The 24,428-nt window shown below is 35.9% G+C and overlaps 1 protein-coding gene and 1 long non-coding RNA gene across 5 annotated transcripts in view; both read right to left on the reverse strand.

Annotated features, from left to right (window-relative positions):
- The window catches only part of LOC149849234 (adenine phosphoribosyltransferase 1-like), a 66,222-nt gene extending 42,398 nt beyond the window's left edge, over positions 1–23,824 (reverse strand). For 3 of the 4 annotated variants that reach the window (XR_016430769.1, XR_016430768.1, XM_089999046.1), the window contains exons 1-3: positions 23,656–23,818; positions 22,547–22,657; positions 19,525–19,617 (exon numbers count right to left, since the gene is read on the reverse strand). Coding sequence is in view for 2 of the 4 variants with exons in the window: in XM_089999046.1 (XP_089855172.1) it covers positions 19,525–19,617; positions 22,547–22,657; positions 23,656–23,734 (283 nt within the window). In the remaining 2 variants the exon portion in view is untranslated. Of the gene's footprint in view, positions 1–19,524; positions 19,618–22,546; positions 22,658–23,655 lie in introns of all 4 variants that reach the window. The other variant, XM_089999038.1, reaches the window with a different exon arrangement.
- LOC149849235 (uncharacterized) lies at positions 151–2,534 on the reverse strand. Its single transcript, XR_016433271.1, has 2 exons — positions 1,444–2,534; positions 151–868 (listed from the first exon to the last, which is right to left on the reverse strand). It is a non-coding gene; the product is annotated as an uncharacterized LOC149849235 (long non-coding RNA).
- Positions 23,825–24,428: the final 604 nt, after the last annotated feature.

Raw genomic sequence — 24,428 nt, forward strand, 5'->3', positions numbered from 1 at the left:
AGAATCATTTCAATTGAAGGTATACTTATACTTGATTTTATACAGATTTTTTTCTGATTTTTTGAATAGTGACGTGAATAGTGTTCAGATTTGAGAAATCAGCTGGTATTGATCTCATCAGGGGGTTTCCAATGCCCTAGATTTGCATCATTTGGGTTGTTTTTGTGTTAGAAGGCTGTTGATAACATTCTTGGTGAGAGTTTGGATGTTTTGATTGGGTTTTAACGAATCTTTTGGAGTATATCAAGAGGCGGCAACTGAGTTGTGATATCGGAATCAAGTTTGGATTGTGAAAATGCTTTGATGATGTTGTGCTTTGTAGTTTAAGGCATCTGTCTTATTAATCGACATCTGTTGACTGGTTATGAGGGATATTATGAGGCATTTAAGGTATTTTTGTTGTTCTTCATATCGGCTGAGTACATATCTGTGTTGGTGCGAGTTGGTAGTATGCATCTTTGTTCTTTGATTGGCTGTGCGTGCATCTTGTTTGGTGCATATTTTGTTGATGTTCTTCATATCTGCTGAGCAGATATGTGTTGGTGTGAGTGGGTAGTATCAGGAGCATAGTGTGTGTGGTGTTCTTTGGTTTCATTGTGATCAATAGCATAGTGTGTCTTTTGGTGTCATTGCACAGAGCATCTTCAAGTTGGTGATATCTTGCTAGTTTTGGTATTGTATATTGTGTATTTGGTTTGGTTGTGTTGTGTTTTCTGTTGTGTGCAGGCCTTTTGCTTTGTAGTTGGGGGTTATAGTTGTGACGGAGAAGGGAGAATTAATTCAACTTGACCTATTAAAGTTGGATGGGTCCCATGCATCTGTTTGTGATAATGATAATTTAAGTGATGAGAGAAGTTCTTTTGAGTACCTTGTGTAATGAAATGGTGGTCTTCAACAAATGCACAAATAACTCACAAACAAGTGTCTATTGGAGACACTACAAGCATGACCCTTGAAAGGGTATAAAAGGAAGAACACTTGAAAAATAAATAATACTTTATTCATGAACAAAATGCTTAAGAAGCATGGTTATTTACATTGAAGGGGTTCACCCCTATATATACAAAAAAGTGGGAGAGAGGAGAGCTCATTTTGAGCTCTCCAAAAGAGACGTTGGATTCCAACGTCTCTTAATATAGCTGTTGGACTACAGTCCAACAGCATTTATTATTATAGCTGTTGGACTATAGTCCAACAGCATTTATTATAGCTGTTGGACTACAGTCCAACAGCTATTTCCACAGTCAAGTTCCTGTCAGCTATTTCCACAGTCAAGTTCCAACAGGAACTTGACTGGATCAAATATCTAGTTCTATTGAACTAGATGCTAAAAAAAGAAAATAAAGAAAAATAAAAAAAAGAAAATAATAAAAGAAAATATAATAATATTAAATAATATATATATATATATATATATATATATTACAGTTTACATTTTAACACCTTGGTGGGAGTCAGCTATGGATTTTGGAGTTGATGCAGCAGATGCAACAACATATTCTCCAATTGCAACTCTCAACTCAGTCATTCACTGCTACTCCCTCTTCTGACCTCTCTTTCATTCCCACTTTCTCTTCTAATTTTGCTTGTGTAGGTATATTTCTGGTAGCCCTCTTGGGTGGCTGATAGATTCAGGAGCATCATGCTACATGACTGCTCATAAGTCCATTTTAGCCAATTGTCAGCTTGCAAAGGTATTTTTCACACTGCAAATGACTCCTCCATGACCGTATCCAAAGTTGGGTCCATTACTCCAAATTATTGTCTTAGAACTAAATTGAATATTCCACAAGTTATCATATCTTTTCTCTTACTTTCTGTTGGCTAAATTACCAAGCTTAACTGTAATGTTATCTTCTCTCCTATTGATTGTGTCGGAATTGGCCATAGGAGGAGAGATCTATATTATTTGGATTGACTGAATATGAGCTCATAGAAGAAGCCTGGAGTTAGTCTAGGAGCAACAATTATGGATGAGTTATTTTTGTGGCATCGGAGACTATGTCATATTTCTAGCTCAAGGTTGCAACATTTGGTATCTGCTGGGATTTTAGGTGAGTCAAAGTTGTTTATGTCAAGGCATGTTCAGGAATGTAAAAGTTATAGGCTGGTGAAGAGTCATGCTTTGCCATTTGGGACTAGAGACGAGGAAGCTGAGTGTCCATTTGTTTTTGTCCATTCAGATGTGTGGGGTCCTTCACCAGTCTTTTCCAATGGAGGTTAGTAGTACTTTGTCAAATATTTCATGAGTAGGAGTGCACTTTTTGAGATCTCCAAGATTTTTTTGGTTATATTGAAACTCAATTTGCAACTAAGATTAAGACTCTTAGAATTGATTCTGGTGGTGAATATGTCAACTATGCGTCTGAAAGGTTCTTGCAAAAAAGAGGCATAAATCATAAAAAAATTTGTCCTTACACTGTTGAACAAAAAGAAGTTGCTGAAAAGGACATGCATATTTTGAAGAAAACTAGAGCTCTTCTCTTTGGTGGATGAGTGCTGAAAATATATTAGGCTGATGTTGTATCTATGGCTATTCAAAAATTATATGAAATTGTTCCAAACTCTAAAACGAAGTTGCTGAAAAGGACATGCATATTTTGAAGAAAACTAGAGCTCTTTTCTTTGGTGGATGAGTGCTGAAAATATATTAGGCTGATGTTGTATCTATGGCTATTCAAAAATTATATGAAATTGTTCCAAACTCTAAAATGTTGAAAGTGTTTGGATGTACATGTTTTGTGCTTTCACCTGATAGATATAGAGATAAACTATCCCCCAAAACTGTTAAAGTGTTGTTTCTTGGGTTTTTCGAATAGGCAAAAAGGCTATAAGTGCTATGATCTGATTAGAAGAAAAGTTTGAATATCTAAAAATGGTGTCTTCCATGAAGATACGCCTTATTTCAGTCAGATTAAGGATAAAGTGGGAGAGGAGACTGATTTGTCCTTCTTGGTGCCATTTTCTTAAAAAGAGGGAGTTGATGGGCATATGGAGGTTCAAGGGGAGAAAGTTTCCTTAAGAGGCCATAGGTTTGGATAAATCTATTCTAGACAACATAAAAATATTGTTGAGATACCTTTCTTGGATCAAGTAGATGGAGGTAGGAAGCATAGAGGCCAATTCTAATCTAATTTCTTCTTCAATTGATCCGGAGCATCAAAGTCAGGAGTCATCTTCGTCTCCTTCACCCTCTCCTTAGGTACGTCGAAGCTCTAGAGTAGCAATTCCTCCCTCTCGCTTTGTATCTTATGAGTCTTTCTCCTCAAGACATCGTGTATTCTTAGCCTTGATTCACTTTTATGTTGAACCTGAGACTTATGCAGAGGCAACTAGTAAAGAAGAGTAACAACCGACAATAGTTGAGGAAATGAATACTCTCGAGAGAATGCATGTATGGAAACTTATAAAGCCTCCACCAGGCAAGAATATAGTGGGGAGAAAATGGGTTTATAAAATCAAGACTATGGCAGATTATTCAATCAAGAGATATAAGACAAGATTAGTTGCAAAAGGCTACGACCAGCAGTTTGGAATTGATTTTGCAGAAACCTTTGCACCTATGGCCCATATGACTACCATATGAACTTTGCTTGGCAGTGAAACAATGGAACATGTAGCAATTAGATGTGAAAAATGTCTTCTTTGAATGGTGATAGTATATATGTAGTTGCCACAAGAATATTCAGATCTTGAGGGCAGAGTGTGCAGGTTGAAGAGGGCTCTGTGTGGGCTCATCCAACCTTGTTTGTGGCATCTTCTCTTAAAGAAAGTGCATATTACTCTTGTATGTTGATGATATGATTATTACAGGAGATGATTTACAGAAGGTAGTTGATACCAAGAAGAAGTTAGCCAATATTTTTTACATGAAGGATCTGGGAAATCTGAAATATTTTCTTGGCTTAGAAATTGCATACTCAAATAGAGGACTTTATTTGTCCCAATATAAGTATACAACTGATTTGGCTGTGAAGGCAAAATTAGTGGATGATTAAAAAAAGGTGAGTTCTCCTATAGAAGCAAATGTCAAGCCGAGAACTTTAGATGGGGTGGAGCTAGATGATCCAGTGATGTATAGGAAGTTAGTTGGGAGCATGATATATTTGACCATATTTAGACCAGATATCACTTACATTGTTCATGTGGTCAGTCAGTTTAAGACCTCTCCTAGGATAGTTTATCTTGTTGCAGTACTCTGAATTGTCAAATATACGAGGGACATCATGCAGTATGGTAAGTTCTTTTCATCGTTCACTTCCATAGATATGAGAACCTTTTGTGATGCTGATTTTGGAGGTTCTACCTGGTTTCGTCTCTCCACTACTGGTTTTTGTATTTTTCTTGGAAGCTCCCTAATCTCATATAAAAGTAAGAAGCAACAACGAGTTGCCTTATCTATAATTGAAGTTGAATAGAGAGCAATGGCACATGTTACAATTGAGATTATTTAGATAAGGTGACTATTCAAAGAGTTGGCAGTTCCAATCGATAGTCAAACTTTCTTATATTATGACAATATGAGTGCCATTCATATTAGAAAGAATCTAGAATTTCATCAAAGGACTAAACATACTAAGATAGATTGTCACTTTACAAGGAGAGCCTATGAATATGAAATCATTTCTCTTGAGCATGTAGGCTCTAAGGATCAGATTGCATATGTGTTTACCAAGAGTCTTGCTTTGTTGCACTTTAGCACATTCCTTTTCAAACTTGGGATGATTTTTCTTGCATCATCTCAAGTTTGAAGGGAAGTGTTGAGTCTTATGTACAATATGTGTATTACTTTTTGTATGCTACCACATCTATGTATTTATATGTACATTACATTCTTTATAGGGGTATTTTTGTAATTCTTAGTGTATAGTCAACTGTTTTTGTCCTGTAATGGATATGAGGGAAGTCCTCCATATATGGATGTATTACTTCTTTTCACTTAATGAAGTTTCTCTTCTCATCTTTTTTGCTATCTCTTGCATGGTTGAAACTCTATTGCATTGATAAGGAAAACCCTCGCTGAGAAATTACCTTGAATGGTACAGTTGACAATGATATGTATGTACATACATGATTATGTATGTATGTATATATATATTTATTTATTTATTTATTAAGATGTATTTTAGGTTGAATTGTTGTATTTCTTATTTTAGCATTTTTTTTGTTTTCTTCCCTATAAAGGTATTTTTGTCTTTTGTCTAGGTACACAGCTGTTAGAGCTAGTCTAACTAGCTGTTGGGCTACTCTAATGGCTAGTCTCTCTACTTCTTCTTGCATATATGTGTAATGAGAATTGCAGAAATACAAGGTATAAGAAATATCACAAAAGGGGGTTCAACGAAGAACCAAAACACATAAGCACATAATATGCACAACACACAAAACCCACTAAGGGGTAAAATGCCAAAAGGCAAAATAGGAACTTTATTGAGAAAAAAAGGAGTCTTAAAACACTGTATATGTTAGAGGGAGAGCCCTCTATTTATACAAAAGGAGAGCTATTGAGAGGGGGGGCATTGGAGCTCCCACTATAGACGTTGGGGAGTCCCAACGGTCACATTAATGACTGTTGGACCGTTGGGGACCCCCAACGTCTATTAGTGCGGACCCCCTAATGGTCCCAACTGAAATACCAAAAAGAAAAAAACAGAAAATAGCAAAAAGAAAACCTAAGAAAAAATACAATATTTAGATAAATGACCAAAACACCCTTATCGGGTATATATATATATATATACACACATGTATTTTAACACTCCTCAAACTTTACAGGGAGAAAACCGAAAGTTTGTTAAGGAGAAATAAAAAATGAGTGGAAAGCGCTTTGGTGAAGAAGTCAGTCAACTGATATTCGGATGTGACATAAGGCAATGTGATGGTTCCTTTGAGATATTCATCTCGAACATACTGACAGTCCATTTCGATATGTTTGGTGTGCTCATGGAAAGTATGATTGCTTGCAATGTAAATCGCACTCTTGTTGTCACGACACATATTCGAGGGAGTTGAGATGGTGATCCCCATGTCGCAAAAAAGACTTCGAAGCCATACAATTTTCATGGTTGTAGTCGTCATGGCACGATATTCAGCTTCTGTGAATGATAAGGAAACTTGTTGTTGCTTCTTGCACCTCCAAGAAATAAATGAATCCCCCAAGAAAATGCAAAAACCAATAGTTGAGATTCGATCATTGGGATTACTTCCTCAATCTGCATCAGTATAAGCAGTTAAATCAAAAGATGAAAAAAATGATAAGAAAAGCCCTTTGGAAATAGTGTTCTTAATATAGCGCACGATTTTCATGACAGCTGCCATATAAACTATCATAGGAGCATGTTGAAACGGGCTTGTTGCATGAACGGCATGAGCTATGTTTGGTCGGGTGATGGACAAATAAGCAAGAGATCCAATTAATTGTCGATAAGGAGTAGGATTATCAAGTAAAACACTATCTTCAAGTCTTAATTTAGCATTTATAACTTCAGGAGTATCTACTTTCTTTTCATCTGAAATCCCCGACTTAGCACAGATGTCTACAGACAGCTTCATTTGGAAAAGAATGTATCCTCTAGGTGAGTAAGTCACCTCAATACCTAAAAAATATCTCAGAAAACCCAAGTCAAACATATCAAAAGTTTTATTTAATATAGACTTAATGTCATTTACTCCCTTTTTGTCATTGCCCGTGATGATCATATCAACATAAAGGAGAACTATGTCACAGGGATTCGGCCAGACAAGTGTCGCACCCGTGTCGACGTGACGCGATGCGGGTGAGGCACCGGGTGCGGTCAACCCGACCCTGGGTGCGTTGACCGCATCCAGGGTCATTTTGGTCCAATTTTTTGATTTTTTTTTATTTTGCCCTGTGAAATGGGCTGCGAAATTTTAAAAAAAAAATCTGCTGACCGCGCAGCAGGACCCGTCCCTTGCTGGATTTTGATTTTGGCCTTGATAGCTTCGGTCTCTTTAGAGTTGCCTATTCCCTGACGAGGACTTCCAGATTCTTCACCTCTCCCCACCCCTTGTTGGATCCCTGCAGGTAGTGATGAGAGAATGAAAGGACGGAACAACCGAAGAGTGGATGCCTGCTTGCTGCTGCTGCTCTTGTTTTATAAAGGGGCACTTGTGTCCACAACATCTGACGAGCTTTGTTGGCATCCCATGCTATTCCTGCCTCCAAACAATGAATTCGTAGCGTTGGAAAACATATTGTTAACTTGGAAATGATGATCCATCTTCCTCAAAAATTAAAACCAAAATTCAAGAGCCTTTTGAAGTCTTTATCCTTCAACCATCCAGATCTTTCTTCGTCAAGGATTTTCTCTCTCCATAATAAATGATAATGGTGGTGGTAGCCTTGGTGGCTATTAGTATTCACTTTTCTCCTGACGAGGTGGGTGCTCTAGCCATAGCCTGGTGTAAACCTCTCTTTTCCACATGTCAAATCCAATAAATTTCTTTTAGCTGTCATCCAGAGTCTAGACCGGAGATCTGTGTGCAACTGTATATAAAATGAAATTCGAAGAACCCTAGGCAGTGGTGTGGTAGTGGCGGTGGAGTCATAGGCCTCGTGAAGACTCTCTCTCCAACAAACCACATCAAACCTTTCACTTATATTTTTTTTCGTGAAGACCAGGGAGTTTCAGACATGATTGAATCATGACAGTCAGCAGAACGCAGCAGGCTGGGTCGATCAGATTGCCAATCCTTTTGGTTCATCAATTTTGTCCCGTTGCGCCAAAGTACACAACAAGCAGAACGTGGGTAACAAGTCTTCAAACAAACACACCAGCAAAAAAAAACTGGTTATAAGTCCTATATATATATATATATATATATATATATATATATATATATATATATATATATATATATATATATTGTCGCACCCCTGCACCCGGGTTTTTTGGAAGTGTCGCATCCACGCACCCGCACCCATGTGACATAGAAGGAGAATTACAATAGAATCACTTGTTTTCTTAACAAAAAGAGCCATGTCAGTATAACAAGAGACAAAACCCAATTTAATTAATACATTACTAAATTTATCGTACCAAGCTTTAAGAGCTTGTTTAAGACCATATAATGTTTTTTTTAATTTCAAAATTTTTCCATTTAAATTCATGTCAGGTAGAAAATCCATATAAACTTACTCACCAAGATCTTCATTTAAAAATGCATTTTTAACATCAAGTTGATAGATGAGTCATTCTTCAATAGATGCAATTGCAATAAGGGCTCGAACACTAGTTATTCGAGCAACCGGGGCAAACGACTCATCATAGTCTTGTGAAAGTATCTTCAACAAGATACTATGATCAAGACTTCAATATTCTTGATAAAGAATAGCACACATGCACAATAAGAACACTTACAACACTTGTGCATAAAAGCACAAAATCACAAACTCTCACAAATGCACCAAAGGCATAAAAATAAATATTCGAACTTTATTAGGAGCTTGGGCTTTGACTCAAAGCCATACAAATACAAGGGGAGAGGCCCTTATTTATAGAGCAAGAGAGAGCCTTGGGAGGGGCTCCACAGAGTCGTTGGAGCCCCTCCAACGATCACAAATGTGACCGTTGGAGGGGGTCCAACGACTAGTGTGTTGCCCCCCTTCAAGGTAAGGTACATTATACAAATTAAATAAAAAAAAGATTTAAGAAAAAGAAAAGAAAATTGCAAAAATAAATTACAATCATATTCAAGAAATTGAATATGCGTAAAAAGACTAAACTACCCTTATGACTACTATTAGAAAATATATATATATATATTTTATATATATAATAAGTAGATACATATACATATATTATATTATGTATATGTATCTACTTATTATATATATATATATAATATAATATATATATATATATATATTGGTTTACATGATTGAATACATAATTTAACACCCCCCCCTCAAACTTAGGGCAAGATGACCGATAGTTTGCCAAGGAGGAAGTTAAATCGTGGAGCACACAACGCTTTAGTGAAAAAGTCTGTCAACTGATATTCTGACGTTACATATGGAAGATCTATTACTCCTTTTAGATACGCCTCACGAACAGAGTGACAGTCCATCTCGATGTGTTTAATCCACTCATGAAAAGTATGGTTTTAGCAATATAGATTACGCTCTTGTTGTCACAACACAGTTTGGTGGGCCCTTCTACTGTGATCCCCATGTCTTCTAACAACTGATAGATCCATACAATTTTCATGGTAGTAATTGTCATGGCACGATATTCGGCTTCAGTCGAGGATAGAGACACTTTTTGTTGCTTCTTACATCTCCACGAGATCAACGAATCTCCTAAAAACACACACAAAACAGTGGTAGAGTGACGATTATTTGGGTCACCTCCCCAATCAGAGTCAGTATAAGCAATTAATTTTAAATCAGGTGAAGAGGACAACAAAACTCCCTTATTTATAGTACCCTTTATGTATCTTATGACTCGCAAGATGGCACTCATGTGGACTGATGTTGGTGCATGCTGAAACTGGCTTGCAGTATGAACTGCATGAGAGATATCTGGTCTGGTAATACTCAGATACATCAATGATCCTACAAGTTGTCTGTAGGGAGTAGGATCAGAAAGAGGAACACCATCATGAATCTTCATTTTAACTCCTACTATAGCAGGAGTTTCGCAAACCTTTTCATCTGTAATACCTGACCTATCAATGATCTTAGAAGCAAGCTTAGTTTGAGATAAGAAATACTCTCTATGAGAGTATGCTACTTTAATACCCAAAAAATAAGTCAGAAAAACCAGTTCAGACATTCAAACTTATCTTTCAAAATTGATTTTATGTTCCTAACCCCTTTAGAATCACTACCAGTAATGAGCATGTCATCCACATACAATAGTAAGATGACAATTCCAGAATTGGATTTTCTAACAAACAAAGCAGTATCAGTAAAACAGGATGTAAAACCATTTTCTATTATTACGAAATTAAACCTATCATACCAAGCCTTGGGGGCTTGTTTCAAACCATAAAGTGTTTTTCGAAGGAGAAGCACATTTCCTTTAGGAATCTCCATTCCAAGAGGAGCATCTATATACACTTCTTCAATTAGATCTCCATTTAGAAAGGCATTCTTAACATCCATCTGATAGATGTTCCACTTGTTGATGGAGACAACATTTATAAGACATCGGACAGTGACCATTCGAACCACTGGAGCAGGTCTCCTCATAATCAATCCCATATTCTTGACTATACCCCTTTGCAACCAGTCGGGCCTTATATCTCTCGAGGGATCCATCACTCTTAGTCTTAACCTTAAATACCCATCTACACCCTATTGTTTTCTTACCTTTAGGAAGGTCTTGAAATTCTCATGTCTTGGCTCTTTTCAAAGCTTCGAGTTCATTATCCATGGCGGCTATCCATTCAAAACTTTTTCGTGCTTCCTCGAAGTTTCTAGGTTCTATGTAAGAATGAATGGCGCTTAGACAGGCTCTATGTTTAGGTGAGAAGGATTCATATGACATGAACCTAGAAAGAGTTTTTCTATGTCTTTCGGTTCTACGAAGGTTCTCCTCACTTTGAGGAGCAGTCCTACTAGCATCATCATATCTTTCAAGGGCACTTCTGAAGGTGTTTCTATCTCTATGAGTATAGATGATGGGAACTCTAAGAGGTTTCTCATCGACATGTTGAGGAAATGGAGAGGACATAGGACTGGTTTCCCTGGTTTCATTATCGCTTGAGTCATTCTGATTTGACTCATCATCACTAGTATCATCACTTTCAGTTAATAGATCAAATAGAAAAGAATAATCTACGTTTTCGTCATTAGATTCAAGGTTTTCGAAACCATTAAGATTTTCCAAAAAACTTACATGTCTGAAAATATACAATTTGTCATTTTTAACATCATAACATCGAAAACTCTTTTGGGTTTCGGAATAACCAAGAAAGGTGCAAGGAATGGCCTTTGGGGAAAGTTTGTCGTTTTTATCAATAAGAAGAAAACATTTACATCCAAAAACCCTTAACCTGCTATAATCAGGTTCTTTCTCATACAATTTTTCAAATGGGGAAATCTTGTTCAAATTTTTTTATGAAAGTTTATTTATGAGATAGACCGATGCAAGAACTGCCTCAGCCCAGAGTTTGTTTGGAATATTTTGCGAAATGAGCAAGGTTCTAATTGTTTCAATGATATGCCTATGCTTTCGTTCAGCTAACCCATTTTGTTGTGGGGTTTTAGGACAGGATTTTTGATGGAGGATACCATAACTTTCAAGATAACTCTTGAATTCGTTTAAAAGGTATTCGCCACCAGAGTCGGATCTAAGAATTTTTAAACTTTCATTGAATTGATTTAAAACCATCATATGAAAAGTTTTAAATGTTGAAAACACTTCATGTTTATGTTTAAGAAAATATATCCAACAAAATCTAGTCTAATCGTCCACAAAAATCACATAATACGAGAATCCTCCTTTAGATATTACAGAAGTCGGACCCCATACATCAGAATGAACAATTTCAAAGGGTTTTGTGGTAAATATGGATCTTTGTGAAAAATGTATACTTTTCATTTTCCCAAGAATACATTCATTATATAAAAAATCATCTTTACAAAGATGTTTAATAGAAGGCAAATAAGATATTTTAACAATGTTGAGATATCCCAGTCTCTTATGCCATACATGAATATCTTTGTTTTGAGCAACATTACAAAATTGATTCTTGGGAACTTGAAGAAAATCAACATAGTAGAGGTCTCCTCTCCTAGAGCCTTCCCCAATCAACCTCCCGGACTGGCGATCCTGTATCCAACATTTGTTAGAAGAGAATTTTATATTGCAACCATGGTCCGAGAGTTGAGAGATCGAAAGTAAATTTAAATTTAGTTTTGGTATAAGACGAATTTTTGGAATAAAGAAATCTTGTTTTTCAAAATTGCCTATTCATTTAATTTCAAGAGGTGTTTCATCCGCCATTGAGACAAAAGATGGAAGAGAATTTTTAGAAAACTCGGAAAGAGAACAAGCACTTGGAGTCTTGGAGTCATGTGAAAGGATGCACCGGAATCTAGAAGCCAAGATGTCTTATCGGGAGGTAAGGAAGTAGACATAGCGGCTCCGAAAATGTCTCCCTTGAGAAGAGGTTGTAAAGCTTCTACGATTTGTTGAAGAGAAAGAGACCCATTTGACGATGATGGTCGTTCCTCCGATTGAGATGTCATAGCCGTTGCAAGCAATTTCTTCCATTTTGGACAAATAGGTTTAATGTGCCCTGGCTCTTTACAAAAGTGACATGTAAGCTTGCTATAGTCCCTCTTTGCTCCTTGACCACTTGAGTTTTGATTCTTGAAGTGAGGGGGCTTGTAGGTCCTTAAATTGCTCCCCAGTCTTGAGACGACATTAACACCTTCATTTTCTTCATTGTTGGAAGGTGTAGCTAGAACACTTGGGTTGTTCTTGCTTATACCCATCCGAGTCTCTTCCCCACTAAGTTTAGTAATTACATCTTCAAGAGAGGGGGAAGTGAAGGCGGATAAAAGGGAAGATCGGATTTGTTCAAATTCGGGCCTAAGCCCATTCAAAAAGTTAAAAAACTTATCTTCTTCCAATTGTTTATGGCGAAGCTCTATGGCTTCTCCACTCCACTTAGGTTCGAGCATAGCAATCTCATCCCAAATAGAAGAGAGCTCGGCAAAGTACTCTCGTATAGTCATCTCCCCTTGTTGAAGTGTTAGCACCCTTTTTTGGAGATAGTACTTATGGGACAAGTCCCTAGAGGTGTACATCTTCTCAAGATATTTCCATGCTTGAGAAACCTTTTTGAACTTGATGATATTTGCATTAATTCTTGTTTCTGCGGATAAAAAAAAACAAGAATTTTTTTCGTATATTCTTCAAGAGCCTTGGTTCTTTCATCACCTTCAAGAATTTTTATCTTTCCTTTTTCTAGCATGGTTATCTTGGGTTCCGGTTCGGGAATCGAACCTTAGACATAGCCCCAAAGCCCTTTTCCTTTGATGTGAGCTTCCATGTTTCTGGCCCAAACATGATAGTTGGACCCATTGAGTTTGAACCCAAGAGAAAAATGAGTCTTTTTCACCCATTAGAGAGGAGAGATTATGAAAAACAATACGCACCTCAAGGGTTTTTCAAGTCTTTCTTGATAAAGGAGGCTTTTAAAATATTGCCCGAAGAAGATGATCCACTCCAAAAATCAATAGCTTGAAGGCACGTTTTTTGAGGCACTCAAAAATGAAGAGACGCACGACCCTTCTTCTTCAAATGAGGCTCTGATACCATGTGAAAGTATCTTAAACAAGATACTATGATCAAGACTTCAATATTCTTGATAAAGAATAGCATACATGCACAATAAGAACACTTACAACACTTGTGCATAAAAGCACAAAATCACAAACTCTCACAAATGCACCAAAGGCATAAAAATAAATATTCAAACTTTATTAGGAGCTTGGGCTTTGACTCAAAGCCATACAAATACAAGGGGAGAGGACCTTATTTATAGAGCAAAGAGAGAGCCTTGGGAGGGGCTCCACACATAGTCGTTGGAGCCCCTCAAACGGTCACAAATGTGACCGTTGGAGGGGGTCCAACGACTAGTGTGTTGGCGGCCAAGGTAAGGTACATTGTAAAAATTAAATAAAAAAAGATTTAAGAAAAAGAAAAGAAAATTGCAAAAATAAATTACAATCATATTCAAGAAATTGAATATGCATAAAAAGACTAAACTACCCCTACGACTACTATTAGAAAATATATATATATATATTATATATATAATAAGTAGATACATATGCATATATATAATATATGTATATGCATTACCTTATATATTTAAAATATATATATATATATATATTGGTTTACATGATTGAATACATAATTTTACAAGTTTACCCCATACTCTTGAGGATATCCTTTGGCTACCAATCTAGCTTTATATCTTCCTAAAGAACCATCACTTTTGGTTTTTACTTTAAAAACCCATCTACATCCTATCGGTTTCTTTCCTTATGGGGGGGTCAACAATTTCCCAAGTTTGAGCTTTCTTAAGTGCATTAAGTTCATGTTTCATTGCTTCATTCCAATGAGCATATTGTTTGGTATCATTACAGTGAGATGGTTCATAGAAGGAGTGAAGAGCTATTAAACAAGCTTTAAAATTTGGTGAAAAAGATTCATAAGATACAAATTTATTTGGTATTTTAGAAATATGATTTGATCTTGTCAGTGAAGATTCTTCCATAGGAGTATTTTGGGAAAAATTGTCAAATGCACATGGATGATGGATTTAAGTTCTTCTAGTATAAATTTGAGTATTATTTGTTACATGTTCATCCATATTTTCATGTAAATCATTTCCTTCATGTACATTATGATCATTATTGAGAGACTCAAGGGTCTCAATAGAATTAGATTTGTCTTCTCAGGGTAATAAATCGAATAGGAAGGAATAATCAACATGTTCTTTTGGATCATTATTTATAAAACCAATTTCTTCTTCAAGAAAAGTAACATCTTTTGAAATATAAAGTTTGTTATTTGATATGTCAAAACATCGGTATCCCCTTTGTTTTTCACCATATCCCAAAAAGACACATTCAATAGCCTTTGGAAAAAGTTTATCATTCTTGTGAGTAAGAACAAAACATTTGCAACCAAAAATTCTTAATCTCTTGTAGTCGGGAGTCATGTTGAAAAGTTTCTCAAAAGGAGAGAAATTGTTTAAGGATGATGAAGGTGTTCTATTAATTAGGTATGTTGAAGTCAAAACGGCTTCGGCCCAAAATGATTTTGGAATGTTTTTGGAAATTAGAAGAGTTGTAGTTGTCTCTATTATATGTCTATGTTTTCTTTTTGCAAGCCCATTTTGTTGCGGAGTGTTGAGACAAGACCTTTGATGACAAATCACGTTTTGTCATAAATAAGATTGAAATTCATTTGACATATATTCGCCCCCCGAATCCGATCTTAGAATAGATAAATTACTCAAAAATTGATTTTTAACCATTGCATGAAACTCTTTAAAATAGGAAAATACTTCAGATTTTCAATTTAAAAAATATATCCATGTATATCTAGTGAAATCGTCCATAAAAACTACGTAGTATGAAAAACCTCCTTTAGATATGACTGTTGATGGACCCCACACATCGGAATGTGCTAATTAAAATGGCCATGTAGAGACAAAATTTCTTTAAGGAAATATAATAGCTTTTGATTTACCAAGTATGCAATCTTTACAAATCATGGTTTTTTCTTTACAAGTGTTTCCCAAAAAGGAGAAAAGAGACATCTTAGCAAATTTTGGGTGTCCAAGTCTCTTATGTCAAACATCAATATTTTTGACATTTACAAAATTACAAAATGACTTGGATGGTAGTGTCAAAAAATCCATAAAATATAGATCACTCCTCCTATGGCCTTGCCCAATCAGCTTCCCTGACTGAAGATCCTGCACGGAGCAATCTTTAGGTGAGAAAGAGACTTTGCAACCATGCTCGGTAATTTGAGAGACTGAAAATAAGTTTAAATTGATTTTTGGAACAACCCTTATTTTTTGAACAAAAAACTCTTGAGAATATTTTAAATCAAGTGTTCCAATGTTTTCAACTTTTAAAGAAGTCCCAGTGGCTGTCGAAACAAAAGATGATGTGGGGTTGGAATAGATATTAGAAAGAATGTTTTTATGTGATGTCATATGAAAAGAGGCACCTGAGTCTAGTATCCACGTACCTAGAGGAGATGATGAAGATGCTATGGCGGCACCCAAAGTTGACGAAGACATGAGGAGATGTTGGAATGCCTCCGAAATTTGAGTAAGAGTTTCTTTAATGTCTCCTCCATTGTTGTTTGCCTCTTCTTTCTTTGGAATATTTTCACCAACCGAAGCCACTTTTCCCTTTAGCTTAGGACAAACCGGTTTAATATGTCCCAGTTCATTACAATAGTGGCAAATAACACCCTTTCTAAATCCATTATTTTTAGTAGAGTGGGGAGGCCTATATGTTTTAACATTGGATCCCGGCCTAGTCATAGCTAAGACTTCATCATTTTTACAAGTCATGCGAAGACGAGTTTCTTCTTGGCATACTTCGGCAATAGTATCTTCAATAGGTAAGGCCTTGCTTCTATGAAAAAGAGATGCCCTCACTTATTCAAATTTTGATCTAAGACCGTGAAGAAACTGAAAGAAATGTTCATTTTCAATTTATTCTCTTATCGTTTCAATGTCTTTCAGAGTCACCCACTTGGGCTCTACAAGATCAAGTTCATCCCAAAGGGGAGATAGGGCACTAAAATAATCTCGGACACTCATGTCCCCTTGTTTAGTAGATCTAATCTTTTATTTACAAAAAAATTGTCTAGCTAAATCTTTTTGGGTATACATACCTTTAAGAAAGAACCAAGTTTCATTGGCTCTTCTAAACTTAGCAATGTTGGCACAAATTTTAATGTCAACATTGTTCATGAACCACGCCAAAATTTTGGCATGATTACTTTCTCAATCCTTTACCTTTGTTTGATGCTCATTAATAGCTTTAATCTGATCCTCGCCATCAAGAGCCTTCTCAACGCCACCTTAGATCTTGGTGAGCTTCAATGTTGGTTCAAAAGTAGTCCCCATCACGAAGCCCCATAGCTTTTTTTCACGAAGATGATTCTCCATAGCGGACGCCCACATTAAGTAGTTCGATCCGTTGAGTTTGAAGGCGAGCTCTACTCTTGACGCTCCATGATGAAGAGGAAGAAGAGGAGAGAGAGAGAGAGACTTTAAATAACTTCCAAGATTACAAGGAGCCCTAATGGCTCTGATACCATGTAATGAGAATTACGGACATACAAGGTACAAGAAATATCACAAAAGGGGTTCAATGAAGAACCAAAACACATAAGCACATAATGTGCACAACACACAAAACCCACTAAGGGGTAAAATGCCAAAATGCAAAATAGGAACTTTATTGAGAAAAAAATGAGTCTTAGAACACTGTACATGTTAGAGGGAGAGCCCTCTATTTATACAAGAGGAGAGCTATTGAGAGGGGGGCCATTGAGGCTCCCACTATAGACGTTGGGGAGCCCCAACGGTCACATTAATGATCGTTGGGTACCCCCAATGTCTATTAGTGTGGGGCCCCCAATGGTCCCAGCTGAAATACAAAAAAGAAAAAGAAAAATGAAAAAAACAGAAAATAGAAAAAAGAAAAACCTAAGAAAAAATACAATATTTAGAGAAATGACCAAATATATATATATATATATATATATATATATATATATATATATATATATATATATATATATATATATATATATATATTAACAATATGACCCTAGGACCCCTTATAGTATCAATACATTATTTGTGCATTTTATCCATTAATAAACTTGATTATTTTTTTTATGTGCGCCTCTTGTGCCCTTAGTGGCTTGTGATTGTGCCCTTGGTGACTTGTGAGTGTGCTTTAGTGGCTTGCAGATCTTTGTGCCTCTGGAGGTTCATTTCATTACAATATAGTTGCTGGAACTATATGAAATCAATATTAAGGTTAGAAGCCTAAACAAGGTGGGATTGAGCTGAAATGGACAGCAGTTAACTTAAATCTTGATCCTCAGTCCACCCAAAAACTTCACAGGCTAGAAAAAAGGTGTACTGCTGCATGGAAACGTGGTTAGCAAGAAATCAATCAGGCACATCAATGACAAAAGGAACAAAATACTTTAAGCCTAAACAACCATGGCATCATCTCAGGCTGACAATCAAAAGCAAGGGTCCAAACATGAGATTACATACAAAGGGACCACTAGACTCATCTTATCAAGAAGGAAAGAAGATAAAAGAAAAACCCTTATGGCCCTTTAATAAGATCACCTTGATGAAAGAATAGATGGAATAAGTCCAAAAACGTAAGTCATGAAGGCTGTCTTCGTTGCTTGCCTTCGTTCCTTTCTTTCCATAACAAATGTACAAAGGTCAAAAATTAACTTTATCATGATATGATTTCTCATCTACATAAAAATTCTTCTTATTTTCATGTAGAAATCATCTTTAAGCTAGTTGCTTACATTGTTTCTTATCCTTGCTACCTCTATTTTTATTCTTATATGAATTTTTTGTTAAATTATGTATATATAAATATATATTTATACATATACTTATATATAAATACATACGTATATATATAAGTATATATATACATATATGTATATATCTACATATTTCTTTTTTGTTTTCTTGTACCCCAAAAACCCGATAGGGGTATTTTGGTAAATCCCCATGTAATCTTTTCTTTTTGTATTTTTCCTTTTCTCTCTTTTTTTTTTACCTTTTCTTTTTCTTTTTTTCTTTTTTTCTTTTTTGTTTTTCATATTGTAAGACCACAAGGGCCCCCACTCATCTAGTCGTTGGGGCCCCAACGGTCATATTTATGACCGTTGGGGCTCCCAACGACTAGATGGGAGCCCCCTTGTGGTCCCTCCTCTTTAGTTTCCTCCTCTATAAATAGAGGAGGCTCTCTCTTGTATTGTAATGGGTTTTTCACCCTCTTCTTTCTTTCTTCAATAATATCCAACTTATGCCCTTTAGGCACTTTTCCCTTTAGTGGGTTTTGTATACACTTTTAGTGTTCGTGTTCTTGGTTCTTGGCATCACTCTTCTAAAAGAGTGGTTTGCTTTATTGGTGCTTCCGCCTTTTTCATTACATTTTTATTACCCCCACTAGTTCTTTCTGTGATTTTTATTTTCTCACTACCAGTGTTAGTTTCACTGGGGTACTAAACTTTGTGACTACCAAATTATAACAGGTATTACCAGTAAAAAATGCAAAACATCATACTGGTGTCCAAACCTTCGAATAAGAGAGCATAAGTTAAAATGTCTGAATATGACAATAACATGTGGATACTTTTTATACTCAAATTACTTGGATCATCTAAAATCACGGATTCAACCCAATTGTCATTCTGAGGATATTTACCCTTTTAGTTTCAACTAGATAAAGTAAATCTGAGAGAACTGTGTGGAAAAAATGTTATAAATTAACCAGTATAGCTATATCTCTTGATAGCAAAGAAAATCTATGCTACAAAAACTGGCATTACAAAAGAATGTGAAGCATGACATGCAATGAAACACAAAGCAACGCAACAGAGCCAATGAATCTACGAAGATGAGTATGCTAACTTCATGCAAACGCTATAGAGAAAAACTGTTTCATGTTTAAATTCGATAAGTAACTTAATGTTAAATCTGTGGTTTGAAACATAAAAATGCTGTCAAAATCAACATTTGCAATCACATACTAAAGTTTATCTATCTTCTGTTATCAAGAAAAGAAGCACCAGTAATTGGTTGCTCAAGAAGCCGTGATTTTGCTTATTTGCTAAACAAAAGACTTCAACTAGAAATTAGCATACTTAGATAACCAAGAACATTACTCCAAGTCCAATGCATGGATTATAACATACATAACAAGAAAGAATATATGTGGGAGAGATGTACCAGGTAACTTTTTTGGTTTCCTCAAAGGAACAAACTTGGCTCCTAAACCCAATGCAATGGGTGGGCCGAAAATGAATCCTCTTGCTTCTACTCCTGCAATAGGTAAACCAAACATAAGGACACCTACAAATGTCCCATACTCGTCTGAGTGTGAAGAGTGATCATATACAACCAGGATGTTTCAGGCTGATAATAAATAAAGAAAAGTAAGGCATTAGAGCTTGAATTTGTACAGTGAAAAATGCACTTGAGCATGCAAATTCATGGAGACAATTTAAGTTCCAATCTACTGCAATGGAAAACACACAAGCCATCAAATTCCTTTTTAAGGTACATTTTTCATAGTTAACTTTTTGTTATACCAGGGGCACTAAAATAGGCATGAAAGAACAGGGACACCAATTCTTCCAACATAAGGTGAGATAAAGCAGGCTATCCAGATTTTGACATGATGGAACTAGGAAAATAGTGTATTTTCTAGCTGTATTTATACAAAGATATTTATCTAACTGCACCTGATGCAGTGGTTGATCAGCAATTTCTTGTGTATTCTAAAAAAATTGTAGTATCTATATGAACATGCTACCAGGTTCCATCTTGTGCAGTACTTAATCATCTATTCCTCATGTTCTCTAAAAAATTATAGTTGTATCTGTACAAAGAAATTAATCAAATCCATTTTTTGTAGTGCTTAATGATCTACTTCTCATATCCATGTAATCTTTTTCCACTTTATGCTTTATTCATGAAAATTTGTCATCAAATATTATCCTGTATGCTATTTCTTAATCAACAAGCAACATTTTCTGTAGACTTCTAATCTTTTATAAATTTTGGAGAAAAGATATTTTATCAGGGTCATATACCTTATATAGGTAAAGACAATTAGGGTTATTCATCATGAAAAATGTGACATTGATAGAAGGAAAGTGTTGCATACAATCTATAAATATGGTGGAGAAAAGACCCTAATATTCATCATGAGTATAATAAATATAATTATAGTGAAAACTGTTAAAAAGACCATAACATTCATCATGAGTATAATAAACTCAATTATTGCAAAAACTGCGGCAACAAGGTAGTCAATTTGCCCTTAATCTTATTTGTTGGTGGGAGTGAGTTGGAAAATCAAGATTTTCCTAAACAGTACCAGATAAGCAGGGAGCTTCACATAAACATATACCATAGAACACACTAGCGACAGCTAAGCAGCTTCACAAGTTCCTGAATGAGTACTGAAAGCTACATCTATGAAGTACTGAAGGTCAGGATCACGGTTCAGATGATTCCTAGAAAAAGCTGCAGGATCCACTGCTGAGAGATAATTAGGTGAGGTGTTCCATGAGGTCTCACAAGCATGAAATAAACCATGTTGAGTTATATTATGCTCACTCCAAGAACTAAGACCATATTCCAAATTTGAGAAAAAAATGATCAAAAAACTTCCTCTCTTCGAGATAACAAATAAGGGCTGATAGTGACTATTTTCCGATCTCATGTTACATGATGAGTAATGCCCTTTATTGTCTTATTCTGTTTATGAACTGTATGTGTTGTTCATCTCAATCTCTATAATTACATTATAGTCAAATCTACTGCAAATCATCATTGGCAGAATGGAAATAGAAATTGGGAAGCGGTCACTCAAAATTTTTAGAGGATTTGAGAAACGGGAAGAGAGTAGAAAGCAGTACGGGGAACTGTTTAGGAAAATCGTAAGAAATACTGATAGAATGATGGATGCAAGAAACAAAAAAAGAATTTAAGAAATGAGTTTTTTTTTGTGTGGAGAAAAGAAATATATTAGTGAATAATTAAGAAATGATGCTTACAAGCAACAACTGTATCATCTTATTAGAAAAAATATCTAGATCATTTAAGAGAATAACACACTAGCCTACACTCAATAGAAGTACGAGACATTTAAAAACAAGTTAAGTTTATTTTGGAATTTGGATACAAAATATTGAAATAATAAAAAAATTTGTACAGAAATTAATGCACATTTTTATAACATATATTACAATTCTAAGGAACTTCAACTAAGCCTAACAATATCAGCCACCTATTATATGATATTTGATAAGAAAGGTATGCCAAGGGTGGACAATGTTATATAAATCTATACATATAAAATGGAATCCAATGCCAATCTAAAGTTGGAAATCCTTACTCTTGAAGGGACATAGCAAAAAGACATAAATACCTTTACTTTGAAATGATTTACAAGAGAAAAAAGGATATGCATAGAAAAAGGTTACTTTCTTATGCCCTTAAAGTTTTCAATTTCGCACATGCAAAATAGTTTACCAAAGTTTCAGGAATTAGAATTCCTATATATGAGGAATTGAAAGTCCTCAACTTGGGATTTAGAATTCCCATACCCAAGAGTCAATTCCTGGGTATGGGAGGAAATAGAGTTCCCAATCATGAGAATCCTGATTATCATGGCTGGGAATCATGATTGAGGACCGCTTCTGGTTCCCGTTTCCTAGGAATCGTGATTCCTATTTAGTAAAAGCGCTTCTGGTAATTATGCTGCAAATGTCAAAGGAACCTCTTATGCAGCTATCTTTAGGATATGCTCTCTTTATGTCCCATGCCAGATACATTATCTTGCAGATCATCCAGTTCATCAGGTGCAGATCATCCAGTTCATCAGGAACCAAACTTGAGCTAATCATATGAACAAAATTTATCCTCTCAATAAAGAGCCAAGTTCTACAGATCCCGCAGCTCAGCTCCATCACTGATATCATTGATGAGTTCCATAAAATAACTCTATGTATATTTCTCTATCAAACCAAGTCCAACCCAGTGAAAGTCCTCTTTTCAATATGTCAAGAAGAGCTACCAATAACAGTACAACTGGTTTTAGAAACGTGAGGAACATAAAATATACTGATTAAAAACAGAGACCACCATCTAACACTGAAAAAGTTTATGTTTCTATTCTTTCCATATTTATGATCCAACAGAAGATACTTGCAACAATTTCTACACAAAATGATGAATATACCTGCCACAACTGAAATATTCTGGTTTTTGTATCTCTCAACAAACAAATCAATGGTATCCTTGAATGCCTTTGGGTCAAGCAGCAGCGTCGTTATATCATGAAACATGATCCCTACATTTTCCAAAAACATAATCATACAAGGGCCAAGATAAATGGTTATAACAATATCGTTAAGTCCAAATCATGCAAGTGAGAAGATGAACTAGAAGTCAAAGTCCAATAATAAATAATACTAATAATAATATATGTTTAGATGTGAGCTGAAGTTGATGAAAGTCATTACTGCAACTAAATTTTCATGTCAGACATAAAAAATGGACAAATTAATGTGCAATTTTGAAATAAAAGTCAGAATATAAATGCAAAAACTAGTTGTCCATGTTTGAACTAACCCTGAAGCAAAATTCAACAAAACATGAAACAAATCAATAACCAATTAGGTAAATAATTAACTCATCAAAAAAGGAAGAAAAATAAACAAGGACCAATGCACAAATGTAAAGATGTAGGTATTTAAGCGAGAACTCCATATAAAAGACAAATACAAATTGAAGACAGTTAGAAGATAAAAAATCAAGGATTTAAACAACAAATAAAGAGGAGGAAAAATAAATCCGATACTCAGTTGGGACAAAAGAGGAAAAAAAAAAGCGCTTCAACACGAACCAAAGTAAAAACGGTATTGAAATAACTGAGCAAAATTATCGCCAACTCCAAATTCCACTACCAAAAAAAGTAAAAAAAAAAAAGAGGGTGAAATGAAAAGGCCACCTAAATACAAATTACAAAAATAATAAAGCAAAAAAACTGAATCTTGATTTCGAAACGAGGAAAAAATATCAAGAAAAAACGAAATACATTCTCAAGAAAAACAACCACAGAAAAAAATCACCACCATATATGCATTCAAACACCAAACAAAACGCAAGAAAAACGTACACCCAATCGGAGAAAAAAAAACGTGAAGCTCCAAACGTAGTAAACAAAGAAAAGAAACAATACCCACTTGCAAAAACACTACTAATTCGAATCCCAATCACACCAAAAAGGAAAAAAATAAGAACACCCAATTGAAAGAAAAAACACCGAGAGAGAGAGAGAGGGTTCACCTGGCTTGGGAAAATCCGGGATCGCACGGATCTTCGTTGAGATCCTCTTGATGCGATCATCTCCTCCGTCGATTGCCATCTCACTCTCCTTCCTTCTTCCCCACCGACACCGAGAAGTTTACTGCAACGGTCGGGGCCCGAAATCGCTCGACGGCGAGTTGGCTCGCGTGAAATTTAATGTCGTTGCTGGTGGTTGATGTTAGCTTACAGCCAGACCTGAAGACCGTCGATATACTGATGAACGGTTGAGAAGTGAAGATGCTTGTAGTTCATGGTTGGTGGGCTCCGTCGAGGAGCGACGCGATGATCTGCGTCCATCTGTGAGATGGACGGCTGGAAAATGAAAGGGGTTGGTATGGGGACACTTTGGCTTGCTTTCGTTGACCACCGTCCAATCATTGAGTGAGAGTGGTTGGTGGGCGTGGGACCACAAGGATGCTGGCTGGCCACCTTTGTTCGAAGAGGCGCGTCTGACGTGGTGAAGTCTTAGCAACCGTCCATCTCCAGTTTGGACGGAGATCAGAGATATGATAGTTTGACTGGTTTAGGTGGTGGAGTCAACGTTACCATTCACTGACCAGCTCAGGCCAGCTTTAATTGGGTTCGGTTTGGACCTAAGGCCTATCAGGCTAAGACATGGGTTTGAACTTTGAACCCACATAGGTGTGTTTACAAGGTTAGGTTATCTTGTGAAATTATGTCGTTGTAGGCTCGAGTAACTTTTATCTTGCGAAATTATGTCCTTGATTCTATCAAGTGAAAAGCAGCTCACA

Source organism: Nuphar pumila, chromosome 1 (genome assembly GCF_984573655.1).
Source record: "Nuphar pumila chromosome 1, dmNupPumi1.hap1.1, whole genome shotgun sequence".
In the NCBI taxonomy this organism is placed as follows: Eukaryota; Viridiplantae; Streptophyta; class Magnoliopsida; order Nymphaeales; family Nymphaeaceae; genus Nuphar; species Nuphar pumila.